Raw genomic sequence first — 19,519 nt, 5'->3', positions numbered from 1 at the left:
TGGGTGATGAGCATTAAGGAAGGCACTTGTTGGGACAAGCAGAGGGTGAGGGTGTTATATTAAGTGATGAATCACTAAATCCTATTCCTGAAATTACTATTACAATATATGTTAACTAACTTGGATTTAAATTTTTAAAAATGATAAAAAAAAAAGAAAAAGAAAAAAGTGAACTGTAAACAATGGACTTTAAGTGGTACTAATGTATCATTGTATGTTCACCATTTGTAACAAATGTTCACTTCGGTTAGGGATGTTGATAATGGAGCAGGCTGTGTGTACGTGTGCGTTGAGAGGGTGCGTAGAAGGATGTGGGAACAATGTATTTTCAGCTTATTTTTGCTGCGAACTCAAAACTGCTGTAAAAAAAATAGACTATTAAAACAGAAAAAAAGGCTCAATAAAAAAGAAAACAAAAAAAACCCTGGAGTAATGTAGTGTAGTCCCAGAATGACAAGAGGAAATGAAAGTTCTCTCATTAGATACTCTCATCTCAACTATCAAATTAGCACACAAGTTAACTATATATACAAGGAAACAAAATAGAAATATCTTGTAGAGTAATGGAAATGAACCTGAAAAGACTCAAAATATTTAAATTATCAGACAAAGACTATAAAAAGATACTTAACTCTGTTTATGGAAGTGTTGAAAATATCTGCAATGAATAGAAAATTATAAAAAGTGATATTGCTGATTTGAAATATCAAATAGGACTTTAAATATTTGAAATGTGAAATGTCAAATAGGACAAATAGCCAAATAGGACTTTTATAAGTGAAAAATACAATAACCAAAATTATGAACTCAATAGATCAGTCTATCAACAGATTGAACCCTGCTGAAAAGCAAATTAGTGAACTGGAAGATAGGTCAGAAGAAAACATCCAGAATGGAGCACAGAAATATAATAGATTAAGAAATACACAAAAGTAGCAACATGGAAGTTACAGTGATATATATATATGTATATATACACACACAATTGGAGTGCCAGAAAGAGAGGAAAGAAGAAATGTCTGACTAAATAATGGCTGAGAAATGTACAAAAGTGATCAAAGATGCCATGCCACAAATGCAAGAAAGCCAATAAACCCCAAACATACAAATAAATCTACTGTTAGTTCATAGTAAAACTGAAGACAAAGAAAAAGGACAAGCAAACTTTAAAAGTAGTCAAAGAAAAAAGAAATCCTGACATCTAGATAACCTTCAAAGACTGAAAAAAGTGGTGAAGGAAAAAATTCTAGACAATCTTCAAAAGACTGAAAATGTCAGACAGGTGATTTCTCAAAAACGAAGAAACTACAAGTCACTAGAAAATTATCATTAGTGGGGGGATAGAGAGGAATTCCCTCCCAGAATTTTTTAACCAGTGAAAGTATCTTTCTCAAATGAAAGCAAAATAAGGATATTTTTAAACTAAAACTCAAGAGTTTGATACCAGCAGCCACCACCAGAACTTATCAGGGATATAACTAAGGCAGAAGGAAAATGGTCCTAGACAGGAGTATGAGATTTAGAAAAGAATAAAGAGCAAAAAAAGTGGAGGGAATGTGGATAAAATGAAACAGGGCAGGTTAAGTATCAATATCCCGTGGGACTTACAAAAAAAGAAAATATATAGTATAACATGAAAGTTATTTTAAGGTTCCCTGTATTATATAAGAGAATAAAAATATTAATTACCATTAGATCTTAATAAATTAAGAATGCAAATCAATTTCTAGGATAATCACTAAATGAAAAGAAACAGTCTATTTTCTAAACTAGTTGAGGAGAAAATGGAATATAAAAATATTCAATCAATACAAAAGTAGCTCTTAGTTTTAAAAAAGGGGAGTTATGGAGCATTTTACTAGTTTGTTAAGAGATTGTAAAACTATGTGAATTAGGGCAAGTCTAAAAGGCCAGGCTTAGGGTGCCTGAGTGGCTCAGTCACTTGAGCATCCAAATCTTGATTTGGCTCAGGTCATGATTCCAGGGTCATGGGGTTGAGCCCCTCATTAGGCTCCACAATGAATGTGGAGCCTGCTTAGGATTCTCTCTCAGCTCTTCTGTCCCTCTCCTCTGCTCACGTGCACTCTCTCTCACTAAAATAAAAAAATTAAAATTAAAAGAATTAAAAGACCAGGATTTTTTTAAAAATGTTTTTTTTAATTTATTTCTGAGAGAAAGAGAGAGCGCGTGAGCAGAGGAGGGTCAGAGAGAGAGACACAGAATCTGAAGCAGGCTCCAGGCTCTGAGGTAGCTGTCACACAGAGCCTGACGCGGGGCTCAAACCCACGAACTGTGAGATCATGACCTGAGCCGAAGTTGGATGCTTAACCGACTGAGCCACCCAGGAGCCCCACGACCAGGCTTTTTTTGTTTGGCAAAAGCTGCTGGGGAGGGACGTGGGGGGTGGGTGGCTGGTAAACAGAGGATCCAAAGCAAACTCCACAGTGACAGTAGATAGCCTGATGTAGAGCTCAAACCCACCAAGGGTGAGATCATGACCTGAGCTGGAGTTGGACACTCAACTGACTGAGCCACCCAAGTGACCCTGTTTAGTAAAGGTTTTAAACAAAATGTTTGTAGTTAAAGAAATTCAGGCTAAAAAAATACTTCTAAAAAGTTTCAAATATTATCCATAGGTGCATAAAATACTATACATTTGAGTATGTTTCACAGGCAGCTTAAGAATTAGCTTGGCACTCCCTTTTAAGCTATTGCCAAAGACATTTCCATTAATAGGCCTAGATTAGGCATCTAAATGCTTATAAACATAGAACACCAAAAGACTAACAAGTACTTTGCAGCTCCTCTTCTATCTCCTCTTCATCCTCACTAGAGGAAGCTAAGTAGGCTTGAAAATCCATGTCCAAAAGCTCTTCCTTTTTAAACTTCCTATTGAGTGTTGTAATTCTTTCATGATCAGTCTCATCCCAAGTGATCTCCACCTTCACCAATGAGAAAAGACAAAGTGTCAGCAAATCACACTTACAGATATTATCAATAATGTGGACGTTTAACAATATTTAAAACGTTAAGACATGTTGAAGCAAATCATAAATGACATGCTTAGTAAAAAGTATTTTATTTATGAAAAAGGAACAATTTCCATCAATCTCTATGTACTTCCTCCTCTCTGCTATACGTGAGATACTCTATTATTGGGAGTAAAAATTCATCAGTGTGTCAATTAATTGTAGGGAAAAGAAATAAAACACAGTAGTGGAAAAGTTACATTATTATGAATCAAGAAAAGATGTTTTTCACCTGGAGTTCTAAGTATTTCAGAAGGTCAGGGCTTCACAAACTATGTGAAGTCTATTAAAGCTTTCAACACAATTTCGATAGGGTCCCTTTTCCAAAAAAGATTAAGAGCAACTGATAAGAAAGGAATCTGTTGGCTGGAAGTACAGTAAGCCCCCATGATACAGAAATTCATCTATAACATGACTGGTCTGCTGATTGGCTCCTGCTCTCTATGCAGCCCCTATTCTCAGATAGAGTCTTGTCAGATGTTTTAACTTCATCACAGGGTGGGTCCCCTATGTTCCTCCCCACCCCCCCCAGGCTAATCTCCCCAGATCAGAACAAAATAGGCACCAATTAACCAAAGGATCCCTAAGATAGCTGTCACTAGCTTAGAAGCTCTACCTAGTCATAGGATTCAGAATTATCCCTATTCATATAATTTGCCTGAGATGATAACCATAAAACTGCTGCTGGAACTGGGACAGATGCAGATGGCACAGCCGGACCCTAGGAATTCCAGAAGAGCTGCCTGGACAATATTGCCTTGGTTGTTTTTCAGTTTTGAAAAGAAACCAGCCCTATATATTATGTTATCAAATCTTTTAAATTTCAATATCACATAATGGTGGGGTTTAACCCATACTCAGTAACTCATCAAGGTCACACAGTGCCCACCATGGCATGCAGGTGACAGATACAACAGGTCTCTCTACCATCAGCCTGTCCTCAGAAGAGCACAGTGCTGTCACAGAAAAGGCAATGGGCAGACTGTGGAGTTGCTACAGAGTCTATCTGTGGATAGAAAGTTTATGGAGGGGAAAAGAATAGAGAAGGTAGGCAGCTAAGTAACAAACTAATTCAATAAAAATCTTCTGGTTATTCATTACAAAGCATTAACGTGACATCTAGTAGTCCTGAATTATTCTACTTAAATTGTTTTTACAATTTTGGATCATATCCGCAGAAAAAAATCTGTTTCTATTTAAAACTTCTACTGGTTTTAACTGTGATTTGAAATAATCTGTTACCTCGTCTTTCTCACTAGGTACTAATAACTGACATTATTACTTATTAAAGAATCTAGTTGAATAAGAATGTATGGAAAAGATATAGGTGAAAAAGAAACATTTGCAGGTAATTGACTCAAGCTTAAAGGCATAACAAAAATCTGAAAATAGGTTCAAACAGATGTGGTAGGTAAAAATGCACATACACTTGTGTTTCACCTCTATTTGCATTTGTGCATTAAAATATTGAACACTTTCCATTTCTAAAGATGTTATAAGTAAATAACACACAAAATCTTTTCTTTCTTTTTAAAAAAATTTTTTTAATGTTTTATTCATTTCTGAGAGAGAGGAAGAGACAGCGTGAACAGGGGAAGGTCAGAGAGAGAGAGGGAGATACAGAATCTGAAACAGGCTCGAGGCTCTGAGCTGGCAATCAGCACAGAACCCAATGCGAGGCTTGAACCCATGAACCATGAGATCATGAGCTGAGATGAAGTCGGACGCTTAACCGACTGAGCTATCCAGGAGCCCCACATCTTTTCTTAAAACAGGAGTCCAGCTATACATTTTTAACAGTTGAAAAATACTATTGAGGGGCACCTGGCTGGCTCAGTTGGTTAAGCCTCCAACTTCGGCTCAGGTCATGATCTCACAGTTTGTCAGCTCAAGCCCCGCACTGAGCTCTGTGCTGACAGCTCAGAGCTTGGAGCCTGCTTCAGATTTGGTGTCTCCTTCTCTCTATGCCCTTCCTCTCTCTCTCTCTCAAAAATAGACAAACATTAAAAACTAAATAAAAAAGAAAAGAAAAGAAATACCGTTGAGGTTCCCATAGCAGCAGATGTGAAATATTTTGGTTTATATGCTGTTAAATCCACTTCTGAGGCTATGTCCTTGGGCTCATCATCAAAAGTAATATCATCTGGTATAAACCTAAGAAACAGAGAAAAAATAAATTTATTTAAACATATGCTGTAGTGATAAACAACCAGGGGTTAGATTCTCCCTTAATTGGTTCTAGTTTATACATACATACCATATAAAAGTTTCTGTAAAATACACATGTAGATGAGGCAAACAATGTTAGAAATGACCCTGACACAAAATTTCTGAAATTCATAAACTATAAATCTATAATTCCACTAAATTTGAATGAACTCTGTAGGTAGAAGCCCTGCATTAGGAATCAGTTAGTATGAATCAGGTGCAAACACACATTGGTCCCTCATGTTTCAAAATGACCTAGACTCCTGATAGCACAATCTTGGCTTATATTTTAAAGATCAAATAGAACTAGTAATGGATAAATGCTCTAAATATAAAGTATCAGACACAAAAGGTGTCACTGAAAATAAGGAAAAAGCTTAAAATTGATTAAGACTAAAAACTCTTCACAATATTATCTTACAATATTTTTTCAGCTAATAAATTTATTTTAACAGCTAATAAATAATTAGCTGTTAAGCGTAAATGTAATTGTCTGACAATGCTTAAGCATCAGGCTAAAGAATAGGGGGGAAAAACAGAGTTAGATAACCATGGTTAATATATTTAGGTTTTGTAATGTATACAATTTTTTCCACACACACAAAAATATGCTCTGTAATCCCACTAAAAATTATTTTTTGGGGAGAAGATAATTAAGGTTCACTAGGTCTATACAGTATCCTCCTCCTCCAGCTATACTTTTGCACAGATTTAGTAGAAGAAAAAAATATCTGAAATCAATATTTTTAAAGGTTATTAACACACATGCATTTATATTTTGGGGCAGATGAAAAAAAGTTTCCCTAGATACTTGGACAGTAGCAGAAAACTCAATTTTCTTTTCTGATGCTATGTTTAACAAAATAAAACTGGGAATGTAAATTTTTTGCATGGTCACTGATCTTACTTTCTAGGCCTGCCAGACTTTTCTAACATTATATGGAAATTTCCCTAAAAAGAACGAGAAAGAACAAAATGATCCTGAAAAGAACATGTTAACATGAATTCACAATATCCAAAGAGTTTGATATTTTAACAAATGTTTGGTATCTACTATTTACACATTCAGAACAAGTACTTCCTATTGAAATTGTTAACATAATAGAGAAGGAAATACTTATCTGATGAGATAAGCCCTTTGTGTTAAATATGCAAACACATTAAAATCTTACTCCAAATTATCAAATCAAAAATTTTTGTTTTCCTACCAGTCGGAATGCCTTCAAAGTATGTAAGCCAGTGACTATGAATGATACATTTCTTTCCTGAAATATTTCATTTTGAGAAGAAAGCCTCTCACAAACCTGGATACAGAGTACAGATTTCTATTCAAAGTGTTATAGTAAAATGGTGTACTGGGTTCAAAAGGATTAGACTAATGATAAAATGGTACTGTAGTTAAGGTTCCCGTTTCCTCAGTACTGACATTAACAACCATCTAAGGGCTTTCAGTTCCGCGTCAGTGAAGCCTGTGCACATGGTGAAAATAACACTGAAGTCCAAAGACAATGATGGCAACACCATTCAATCACTGGACAGTAATTATGGCAGTACATTCCAAAGGAACTTTCTGTGATGACGGCAGTGTTCTACATCTGCTCTATCCAACATATGGCCGTTAAAGTACTTTAAATGTGTCTAGTGACTAAGCAAATGAATGATTTTAAAATTTTAAAAAATTTTAAATAGTCAGATGTGACTAGTGGCTACTGTATTAGATAGCACAGATCTAGAGGTACCAGTTTATTAGCAAATTCCTTTGCCCCTACCTCCACGCTGTTTCTAAAGTTAATTCACTTGGTTCTTGGTTCTAAAAGAGAGCTGCGAAAGAAATATCACTGTATATAACCCATCATCCTAAAAACACAGCCAGTATGTTTGAAATTCAGGATATAAATGTGAGGTGACTCATACATAACACTTCAGCATTTCCTTGTTGTAGTTTTCTTCGTTAAGAGTGATGCTCCACAGAATAGAGTTCACCCAAAGCAAAAAATCCTCTTTTACAAAATGAAACAACATAAAATACTATGAGTCTAATATTTTACTTCTTATAATGATTTTGTGCTATAAGATAAAATCGGTAAGACACATACTGGATTACCTTAGATCTATGAATGAACAACTACTTTCAAATTCCAGGCCATCACAATCTTCATAAATTTTACCAGCTGTTTCAGGGGAATCACAGTCTACTACTGCGTAGTAGTACTTGAGTCGTTTGAATTGATAATCTCTCAGTTTTTCTCTAGAAGTCCTAAAAGGTAGAAAATTCATTAAGCTTAATTAGGAACACATATACCAATCTCCCTTTAAAAAACAAATGTAATTGTTTCAAGAAATTGTTTCATCCCAATCCATCTTTCTTTCATGACTCTGCCTTTATGGATGTTAATACTTAAGCTCTATTTATTATTTTGACAAGGCACAGACTAGGTATTTTGATTGAAACTTAGTATCTAGAAAAGAAGAGTGTAAGAATTACATGTGATTACCTAGAATTTTAACTCTTGAGTAGTCATTTTGCTACTGCATATAGCCTCTCAAGTAAAACTGCTAAATAAGTTTGTTATATTATCATAAACTATGTTAGAAAATCATTAGTTCTAAGTGCAAAGAAATTCCTGATATTGTAAAATATTTATTCCAGATTTATGTGTTGTCAAGTCTAAATGGTTATAAATTTAATTTCATTTAACAACATACTGAGACTCTTCTTGGCTCTCTTCGGCCACCAATCTATTCAATCACCATTTTTATTACATGCGCATACAGCTCCACCTAGTGGTTGAAAAGCTACCTTGACTTTTTTTCTAGACCACATTATGATAAAAAAAATTATCACGATCTTTTTATTTAATCCTCAAATTAAAAAAAAATTATGTTTTGAAGGCAATTAGGGTTTCAATGCCACTATTATGGAAAGCAACTTCTCAGGGAAAAAAAAAACCCTAGTAATTCAGAGCAATGAAACTGAGAACTCTTTCAAAACTGTAGTAATTTGTGAATACAGAAATGTAAATACACACACAAAATGTTGTTGGAATAGTGTGCCACTTCTGACACTTTAATCTGCTTTTGCAACCTGCTTTAACGATGAATGGCAGGCAAAGCATAAACTTTAGTTACATTAAAGTGACCACAATTCTGAGTTAGTGACATGAATTTATAAGACTAAGTTTTATTATTCTCTAACAGCTTAATACCAGTCCTTTTCAGGGGCATCTTCAGGAATACTTAGTAATTCTACTGGTCCTTGAACTTGCTCTTCCTTCATTCTCTCCTTTCCAAATTCTGAAGGATATATCTAAACACAAAAAAATAAGATCAATACAATTTATTCTTTACCTTTCTTACAATCCAGAACACCAAGAGTTACAACTGAACTCAATGAAAACAGCAAGGATGACTCACTTCCAACCCTACTATGGGAAGCTAAAACATCTTGGAATCTCCTTAAAAATAGTCGTTTTGGAATGAAACAGATGTGGAACTTGAGAACAAAAATAGAGTATCTCCTGCATACATCAATTGGGACAAGACGGTTCTGGGATCCAAGGGAAAAATTAAGAAAAGCAAACAAGAGTCTAGGCACTCAAGGAACTCAATGTAAACACACACATGAAAAATGAATGTTGATGCAAAATACACAAAAATGATTACTGAAGTACATAATACATAATAAAGAAAAAATAATTTTTAATACTCAATTTATCTCTTATGTCATATCATTTATCCAGTATCTGTTATCCAATGCTTTCTTTTAAGAAATCCTTTAAACAGAGGGGCACCTGGGTGGCTCAGTGTGACTTCGGCTCAGGTCACAATCTCACAGTTCATGAGTCTGGGTTCTATGTGGGGCTCTGTGCTGACAACTCTGGGAGCCTGGAACCTGTCTCAGAATTCTGTCTCCCTTGCTCCCTGCCCCTCTCCCACTCACACTCTGTCTCTCTTTCTCTCTCAAAACTAAACTTAAAAAAAGAAATCCTTTAAATAGAACTGAAAATAATTTTACCACATAGTTTAGATACAATGCTGTATAAAAAAAAGAATTCGCCCTCATTGGGATTTGGTTTTTTTTTTTTAAAGTTTATTTATTCATTTTGAGAGGAGAGGGAGCGTGCCTGAGCACAAATGGGGGAGAGGCAAAGAGAGAGAGGGTGAGAGAGAGAAAGAGAGAATCCCAAGCAGGCTCCATTTTGTCAGGGCAGAGCCCAATGTAGGGCTCAGACTCAAGAACTATGAGATCATGACCTGAGCAGAACCAAGACCTGAACACTTAACCCACTGAACCACCTAGGTGACCTGGGATTTGGTATTTTTGCATGTTGGCTACTTTTGAGAGTCAAGAAATATAACTGTATTAATTTGTATATTTGTATTGTTTTGATACTACTGGGCTTAAGATACCTGTTAACTAAAACATATTTATTTATTTTTTTAGTTCTGTACAATATACCATTTACCAAATAGGGGATTCAAGTTTTTCCTACTAGTGAGTGGCAATAATAGGTTTCCACATAAGAGTTTTAAATATATGTGTAGTCACATCTGTTGATTCCTTTTCTATTTTCTAAGTCTAGAAATTCCTACTACACATTTCCTGAAACACAGACTTAATAAAACCACAATGCTATTTTATTATTTCTGTGGCTTGATTTTTATTTTTTCCCCATACTTTATCTAGGGTCTATTTTGGGCTATTATGAAGTGAAGATCTGATCTAAGCTCTTCATACAAAAACTTGTCCATTTGTCCCAATATCAGGTATTCAAACATATTTTGGTCTAAATTATAATATAAATTATTCTATTTATCTATTCCATTCCATCTATTTGTCCATTTTTACCCAAACTTGTTAACTCACTTAGCAATATAAAAGATTTAGATGTTGTACCTGACAGGGTAAATCCTTTTATACTGGTACATTTTCCCAAAAATGCGTTAGTCATGCTCACTTGTTTATTCTTTTAGATGATTACTGGTATCCTTTTTCTTTACTTTGATTTGAACTGAAATTATGGCTGAACTACACTAAATTTATAGAAGTGACATCTTTAAATCTTTAAACAGAATTATCATTTAGAACTGTTTCAGGCACTACACTAAATACTATATGTGAGTTTCTTTTCATTTCATCCTTACAACTACCCTAGGAAATGCTATTGTTGTATCCACTTGTCAGATAGAACACATTTGAGAGATTAATAAAATGCCCAAGATCACATGGCATATATCAGAATTAAGATCCGTATTTTTTTTAAATGTTTACTTATTTATTTTGAAAGAGAAATCAAGCACGAGCAGGGGAGGGGCAGAAAGAGAATCCCAAGCAGGTTCAAGCTTGATGCAGGGCTGAATGCCACAAACTGTGAGATTATAACCTGAGCTGAAATCAGGAGTCGGATGCTTAACTAACTGAGCCACTCAGGTGCCCCCAGAATTGAAATGTGCATGCAGTCTGTCATACTGCAGAGCCTAGATTCTTAACCATTATACTTGCTCTCCAGAAATATGGTATCTCAAAATTTAAGTTTTTCAAATCTATCCAGTGATACCATTTACTTCACATATGTCGTGTATGTTTAGGGGAATTCCTAAGGACTTTTTTTCTTAATTAGTTATGATTTGAAGAATGCAATTAAAAAATTTTTATTTCACTCTGTCCCTTTATTAAGCTTTATATTATAAAAGCTTTTCAATTGATCTCTTTGGGTTTTTAAATTATGTACAATCACCTAACCCATCAATTGCAATAATTTTACTCCTTCCTTTCTTTTATATTTGTTATTCCAGTTTCATGCCTATCATGGACAATTGCCAGATTACTTTCTTTAAAAGGAAAAGTAGAACGTAAAAAAAAAGAAAAATTAGATTTAAAATATTTAGAAGAATTTACTTCAAAATGAAATCAATTCTCACCTTTACAGAAAATATAACACCTTCTTTAGGTTTAAATGAATTAAACAAAGCCAGCAGATCTTTTGCTTTTAATCTGTCCCAGTCCATGTTGCAAACAGCTAATCGATGTGTAATCTTAAGAAATGAGAAAAATTAAATATTACATTATCTCCATCATTCCCCACACTTAACAAAATATACAAAAAATGTAATGCCTTCTTCCCCCCCAAATTCTGAAATCAATATAGTATTTATCTAAATAGTTTCAATATGTAGAAAACTTTGGTTCAGTCACACGTGGTAAAACTGTCAACAGATAAACACTTTCTCTTATATTGTTCTTAGTTCTTGGATCAGAACATGATAATCAGCTGACTTTTTAACAACCAAGTTTGTTAAGCTATTTTGCTTCCCATGCACGACCATGGAGGTTAAGTAGATCACAGTATAGCATTTCTAACAGGTGCTGTAGGAACTGAAATAAAAACTACCAGCTAAAACAATCAATTCCATTATCAAGAAGTTTTAATGAGAATCATTTCCAAAAAAGCTCTTCCCACCCAATTTAATGACATCAATTCTACCATCCATAAAAGCTACTTTTACTCTCACATATAATCTTTATTCATTCAAAAGTTCACCTCATCAGCCCGAGGAGCATCTTTATCTAATTCTCTCCACGCATGCTCAAAACCAGAGTCCTCTGGCAGTAAATCTGCCATATCTTCTTCATCTTCAGAACTAGTTTCTATATTTCCTTTACCCCTTGCAAGATCAGGGCCACTGTCACTTTCATCATCATTCTCACTAGTCTCATCTTCCTCCTCCTCATCATCATTTTCATTTTCATCATCATCATCATCATCAGCTGAACTTCTACCAATGCCTGTAATTCCATCTTCAGATTCTTCATCACCTATTTCACTAGCACTTTCTGAATCTTCCTCCAGAGCATCTTTGTCATATATCTTACCACCTGTCAAGTTTTCATAACCATCACTGTCTCTTGCCATGAGCGGAACCACTGCAAAAAATATTAAAGGAGGGAGAAATTAAGAAAATGTAAACACAATTAAACTGAAACCATATTACTTTGACCTCAAATCCAATGAAAGTAATTTCTATGAAAAAGACTAAAAAAAACCCTAAATAGAGCAAAAGTTCATGCCTAAATTACTTAATAGAAATTTTGATATGTACCCATATGATACAAGTAGATTCACATATTCATGAATATGCGTGCTAGGTGTTCGATGTAAAATCATTGGTAACAGAAGTTATTAGTCAAGAGAACAAACTTAATAGTCACGTGACTAGATGAAAAGATATGGATCAAATAAAAACAATCACATCAAGACACATAAAGAGCTACAGTAGGAGTCTCTAAATAAGTATAACTGAGGAGCGCCTGGGTGGCTCAGTCAGTTAGGAGTCCATCTTCAGCTCAGGTAATGATCTCACAGTTCATGGGTTAGAGCCCCATGTCGGGCTCTGTGCGGACAGCTAGCTCAGAGCCTGAAGCCTGCTTCAGATTCTGTGTCTCCCTCTCTCTAACCCTCCCCTGCTCATGCTGTCTCTATCTCTCTCTCAAAAATAAATAAAACATTAAAAAATTTAAAAAAGTAAGTATAACTGAGTTGCTACTTGAAGAATGAAGGGGAAGTATTCAAGATTAGACTAATGAGGGAAATGTTCCAAGCATGAAGAAAAACAAATGCAAAGATCCACAAATAGGAAAAAGTTGGCAAGAATGTCTGGACTGCAGATAGCCAGGAGTCAAGTAAGAAACTGAAGAGTGAGGTATAGGCCATGCTTTCCAAAACCCATGTAAAGGTTTGTATTTTGTCACAGAAGCAGTGAGAAGCCACTGCTATGCTTTCAGAAAGAAAGACATCATCACATTTGCACTGTGAGATCACCTTGACTACACTGCAGAAACTTTTGACTGGATGGAGTCGAGAGGATGTGATTAGAAAATTAGAAGTGTAGTACAGTACTTCTACCAAGAGATGAAGATGGCACTAAATTGTTAGAAAGAGATACAAAGAGGTTAATGGATTCACTTCAGAGTTTCGAGTCAGGAGTTAAAATCAACAGTAATTAAAGGGGCTTTGGTATGAGGCACAGAAGTTTTAGAAGTGTCAAAGATGAATCACAGCTTCTTGGCTTGAGGGCTAGCTGGATGGATGGATGAATTGATAGACAGATAAACATGGAATGTTGGAAAAGAAACAGTTTGCTTGTCCGGTAGAGGTACTGCATGAGTTCAGTTTTCAATCTGTTGAATCTGAAGTGCCTCTGAATCATCTAAGAGGAGATATCAAGAAGGCTGCTGGCTGTACGAGTTTACAGCTCAGAAAAGTTGTGTGCTGGAGATAAAATTTTTCACTTATTCATGTGCAGTGATAACAGAATGTTGAGATAAGGATGAGACCACCTATGCAGAGCAAAATGTAGGTTTTCTGCTAAATCCTGAACTTTGTAACTAACGGTTAACAATATATGAAGAGTGTTTTTAGCTGTTTTTACTTACACTGGATTTTTTTAGCCCTCAAAGCTCTGAAAAAGCTCATTTTCTATTTCTAAAACAATTCATGATTCTTTCTACTGTGGGTATGCATACATTGATAAACAGTATCTCACACATTTTATTCATCTTTAAGTTGGAGCTTATGTTTTCTTCTGCTTACAAGCTCTACTTGGAGAAATAAAGTATTAAAAGCTTAATGCTTGGAATGAAATTCAAACCTAGCTTTTTTTCTTGGTCCTATAATCTTATAATGGCCATTCACTGACCTAGAATTTACTACTTTACTATGTAAAAGGTATTGAGCTCAGGAAAGGAAAAAGGGAGATGGTTTGTAATACGATCCCATGCTCTTGATGGTTCATATACAAAAAGAAATTGTTTACTGAACAATGAAGTTATGTTCTAAGGTAAAACGGAAGAGACACCTAAATTTACCTGCAGAGAGGTGTTTATAACAAGAAAGGCTACACAAAGATGCCATTTAAGACTAAATGAAAAGGAGTTCTGCTAGAGGGAAAAATGGGCTTCTATTTTATACTACAAGAGTGGGGGATCGTAAAAAATAACTAGCCAGTAGATGTGAAAAAGCCAAAAAAAGGCATTATCATAAGCTCTGTATATGGGATCAAATACCATCACAATAGTGAAGGAGAGTTACTATGAGGTTAAGTATCAGAATTCACTTTTAGGCAACACACTCAGAAATAACACCTCAGAGATCTACCTTTATCTAATACTGCATTATTTGTCAAGCATCAGTCGTTATTATTCCATATGCATGATTTCTGCATATCACTGATGTTTTTCAGTAATTTTTTAATTAAAAAAATTAGCTTGTTCTAAGTATCTCTAAAGTCATGGATATGATGTACTGGTTGCATTTTTTTCCTAAATAACTATTTATTCCTAAATACACATGTATTAACATAAAAAACTGAAGTATCCTGTCACACCATGTTTTCACATATGACAATGGTATGTCTATCACACTTTGTGTGTGATTTGGGTTGTATAATAAATAGATACATGGAAGACTTAAAAAAAAGATCTAGTATTTTAATATTTTTGACAGTACAAGTACATTCAGAGTACTGATTTATCCAGTAAATATCTGCTAAGAGCCCACCATGTACAATGCTGGACAATGTAGGATTATCTCTATTCCTGGATGGTACTGCTCTACAGTAACTGTAAACAGTACTTAACTTGCTACTTTAAAAAAATGCTTTATTGCCCCTTCATTATAAAAGTAATGAACACTCATTGCAAGAAAAAAATTAAGAAAATACAGTTTAATAAAGAAAATAAAAATGACTAGTAATTTTTCATGCAGAGATAGCTAGATGGCCATTTTGATATATAATTCCCTAAATTTGTTTTCTATGATAATCCCATTAATTTTTTAATTAGCTTGTCATATCATTTTTACTATTTTGTAACTTATTTTTAAAACTTCATGTATCATAAATGTTTGGATATATCACAATTTATTTAATCAATCCCCTAATGGTTTATACCAATTTTACATTTCAAGAACAATGCTATGATGCATACATATTCTTTGCACATATGTCCAATAAAATAAGTTATCAGGAGTACAAGTGCTGAGCATCAACATATCATAATGACACATAATACCAAACCATACCTCCTCACATCACCTTTACCTTGAACAAATCTTGCTGCTGTTCCTATTCTGATCTATTCTGCAATTTCAGTAACCAAACTCCTATCCCCTCTCCTTCCTCACATCACCTTCACCTTGTAGCACTTAAAAAGACCCCTGCACACAGAAGTTGGTGAAATGATAACTGACAAATGAATAATGAACAAAAGATGGTTATATACAAAGTCACTATTCCTTATTTATACCTAATGCCTTTCCAGACTATGGAAGTGATGTAAATTACTGGAAGCAACATAATGGGGTAGAAAGATTCAAAGACTTGAGTTGCAGGCCCAGCTCTGTGTATCCTAACATAAATCGCTTTAGCCTAGTTTCCTGATTAATCTATCCTAATTTCTCAAGCTCATTGAGAAAATTTGATGGAAAAAAGATATATAAAAAGATTTTATAAAATCAATCCAAAGGATTATATGAGTATGTTTTATTAATCCAATGCCCCACATCAAATGAAATTTAAAAGAGGCTAGACTAACTTACCTCAAAAACTCAGCATCAAACAAATCTTGCTGCTGTTCCTATTCTGATCTATTCTCCAATTTCAGTAACCAAACACCTCAGTTCGCTGCCCGGTTCTACTGCAAATGGAATGAGACCCCACTCTGACCTCATAGTCCCTGCTATCTTGAATTCTATCCACTGCCTGATACCTCCTACCTTTCCAATGTAATCTCAGCCTGTCAAGACCTCTTGGACTCTTCCGGATGCCTATCCTCTTTGGATCTTATAGTCATGGCTAGCTTTTGGCTCACCTGAATACCAATTTTCAATTAATATCAACAACTGGCAACACCAACACTCAAAATTCCTTGCTGCTGGAGGTGACACAAAATTTTAATAAGCTAAGTAAACAAGTAAGCATGAACTAGAATCAGACATTTCTTAGTTCCAAACAACCACTTTTAGCTATTATCCACTCACCCCTTTAGACACCTTATTATCTAGTCAAATGGGAATACTGATCTCTTCTGAATGTACCGAACCATATCTTTGCTCAAAAATTCCTTTCTATATGGAAGCTCTGGTCCCTCAATTTACTTTTTCCAAACACTATACTACTTCCTCTCTCAACTTTTCTCTGATTGCCATATCTTGAGTGATCTCTTCCTCTGAATTCTCATAGCCCTCTGCTAAACATCTTTCATATACCACTTACCATTATTCTATCATATATTGTGGACCTAATTTCTTCTACTTTAGATCTGTGGTGTCCAGTATGTACCAGCAACCACTTATAGCATGTAAACACTTGTAAATGCAGCTCATTCAAATTTTATACTAGAGATTAGTATTAAAATAGAATCTAAACTATACCATTAAAATTTAAGTTGATTACATACTGAATGAACTTTTTGATGTGTTAGGTTAAATATTATATGTTAATAAGATTAACTTCATCCTGGGGCACCGGGGTGGCTGTCAGTTAAGCATTGACTATGGCTCAGGTCATGATCTCACGGTTCATGGGTTGGAGCCCCGTGTCGGGCTCTGTGCTGACAGGCAGCTCAGAACCTGGAGCCTGTTTCAGATTCTGTGTCTCCCTCTCTCTCTGGCCCTCCCCTGCTCACGCTGTCTCTCTCTCTTTCAGAAATAAGTAAAACATTAAAAAAAAAATAATAAAGTAAAAAAATTAACTTCATCTGTTTTTTTCTTAATGTGTCAACTAGAAAATTCAAAATCATGCATTTTTCATATGCAGAGTTTATCAGGCTGTTATTTGCAAAAGAGGATCTGCAAAGGGCCAAGAAGGGCTGAAATCAAGGCCAAACTCCACTTAACAAGCTCTACACCCTGCAGGCATGTTATGTCTGCTCAGGGTAAATAAACCTAACTGCTTCACTCAATGATGCTGGCCCTTAAACTGTGAGCTTTGGGAGCTCTGCATGTCCAAAAGGGCATAACTTTTTCTAATTTGCAGATATCATAAAAGTAGTAGTAGGCCTAAGATGGGGGCCCATGTCTTACTCATGTTTATCTGACACATTACAAGTTACTTACAAGTAGCTGAATGAAGCATGAACTTTACTAACCCTTTTCAGACACACCTCTTCTTAGTATGTGATGACAACATATAAGGCTTCATCTGGTTAGAGAATATGGTTCTCACTAGGCCCTACCACAAATCAAAATCATTGTGTGGCCTCAAGTTTTTCTCTCCTAGCAAATAATAGCACCAAATAAAACATTAATAATCACTATACGGTATTTTTCTTTCAGAGCTTTATACTCCCAAATAAGCATTTGATCATTCCTATTATACTATAAAAATACATATTACAGGTCTCCTTAAAAAAAAAATCAGTATAAAAATAATTTAATATCAAAGAATCTGCAATTCTTCCCAACAAACCTGATAGCATTTCTCTTCTTGTCTTAGAGTACTTGACCTTTGGAGATTTCATAATTCGAGAGATGCCCAAGTCTACTGTGTTTACTTTTCCTTTGGGACATGAATCTGTACTATGTTGAATGTTTTTTTCCCCTTTTGTACTTTTTTGTGTAAAGCCTTCTCTGTCTTTCTTAGGACTTATTTTTGAATCTACCTTCTTAGATTTGCAAAACTTTTCCATTTTCTGAATCCTGTCAGAGTTATCCAAATCATCTTTATCTCCAGAATCCTTTTCATTTTTTTTCTTGCCTTTTTTCTTTTTCTCAACTAGATTTTTTGATTCTATTTTGTTAGTCCTGGTTTTTTTCTTCTTCATTTTCTTTTGGTTCAATGCTTTATCATCTTCATCAGACAGATCTGAATCAGAATCCGAAAGGTCATAAAAACGTTTCAAGTCCTCTGTAGTGCTGTGGTTGATGGGGCGTCCTCTTTTATCCACAGCATAATTCAACTTGAACTTTTTGTCATGAAACATTGCTCGAAATCTCTTGTCAATTTTGACTTTCCGATCCTTTTCTGGCATTTCCCAAAATCTTGGGTCCTTTGTAACCCTCCTAAACCGCTGGTCACTCATTATTTCTTGTTTGGATGCCATTTTTAAATGCTGGACTGAACAAATGCTTGAAGAACTCAAATACTAAAAAGCAAGATAAATGTTACAATAGTGAAGTTAGTAATATAAGATGCTTTGGGAAAAAAATATTAATTAACATCTTCTTAGTTAAATGTAAAGAAAGTTAACACACCCAATTTCATTTCCCAAACTTATTCGTAGTCACATGCAGAAGAGCAAAAACAATCAGAATATCCTCTTTTGATTACAGAGCATTTGGAAAAACAAATTTAAGGAAAAAACAAACAGAATTCCAGGGCTTTACAAAGGGAGGCAAATGCTTACTAACCAATCGCACTCACTTAAAATTTTTACATTTCTTTTTATACACCTTTACCTGTTACAAGTTAAATGCTAATGTAATCAAAAGTTTCCCAAGCCTCAGTTGGTCTCATTTGTTTTTTCACATTCTGGTTCCATTCTCTCTGTTAGTCTTTACCTTATGCTACTCTGGACAGCCCTAAGTTCTACAGGGCTAGTGTCCTAACAAAACAAACCCAAATCAATTAGGTTTAGCTCACAAAGTTCCTTCTTTAAATTTGACCATTCTTCAAAAATCAGGTAAAATGTCGTCCAAGTTACCACTTCTATTTTTTCTTCTCATTCTATAAGTGACTAAGGCCCAAATAAGTTGATACTCCTTGAGACATCTTAGACGCTGTGGGTGTGTGAGAGATCAGTACTGTTCCCTTCAAAAAACTCACTAATGGTTTGGCATCTCAATTTGATTTCTGTAGAGCTAATCATACAGGGTAGTAGTGCTTTGTTTTGAAAGTAAGGCTTATATTTTTTCCCTTAAATTTGAAAACAATTTTTATATACCAAGAAAATCAAACGATTCAATGATACATTCACACACTTAATCATTTAACCCTCTGAACAGATGAGTACGGAATAGGTGTCTCATCCAGTTATTAAGTGTAAATACTAATGCTTACATTGAAAGCATTCGATTAACGGCAGATATTCAGAGAAGGGCGACCTGACCTCACCTTCTTTTCCGTAGACCACTCTCCCCTCTACGCACCCTCTAACGCGGAGAACACCAGGTCCCAGAACGACGATCTTCTACCCAACCCCAAACCTCAGGGCGCAGCTACTGGGCTGCGGTCCTTCAAAAGGACCCTCCTGGGGAAGACCAAGGAAGTCTGAAAAACGAGACCGG

General features: G+C 35.1%; 1 protein-coding gene across 2 annotated transcripts in view; it reads right to left on the bottom strand.

The window, feature by feature from the left end:
* The window catches only part of ESF1 (ESF1 nucleolar pre-rRNA processing protein), a 71,665-nt gene that overhangs the window by 51,964 nt on the left and 182 nt on the right, over positions 1–19,519 (bottom strand). The window contains exons 2-8 of one of the 2 annotated variants that reach the window (XM_077777524.1): positions 17,703–18,378; positions 11,780–12,162; positions 11,160–11,273; positions 8,444–8,544; positions 7,342–7,494; positions 5,069–5,183; positions 2,789–2,942 (exon numbers count right to left, since the gene is read on the bottom strand). In XM_077777524.1, the coding sequence (XP_077633650.1) occupies positions 2,789–2,942; positions 5,069–5,183; positions 7,342–7,494; positions 8,444–8,544; positions 11,160–11,273; positions 11,780–12,162; positions 17,703–18,336 (1,654 nt within the window). In that variant the 5' untranslated portion in view covers positions 18,337–18,378. The remainder of the gene's footprint in view (positions 1–2,788; positions 2,943–5,068; positions 5,184–7,341; positions 7,495–8,443; positions 8,545–11,159; positions 11,274–11,779; positions 12,163–17,702; positions 18,379–19,519) is intronic. The other variant, XM_077777525.1, reaches the window with a different exon arrangement.

Source organism: Crocuta crocuta, unplaced genomic scaffold (assembly GCF_008692635.1).
Source record: "Crocuta crocuta isolate KB4526 unplaced genomic scaffold, BGI_CrCroc_1.0 scaffold187, whole genome shotgun sequence".
NCBI lineage: Eukaryota > Metazoa > Chordata > Mammalia > Carnivora > Hyaenidae > Crocuta > Crocuta crocuta.
Note: the sequence above shows the minus strand (reverse complement) of the source record. Positions and strands in the feature narration are given on the sequence as shown.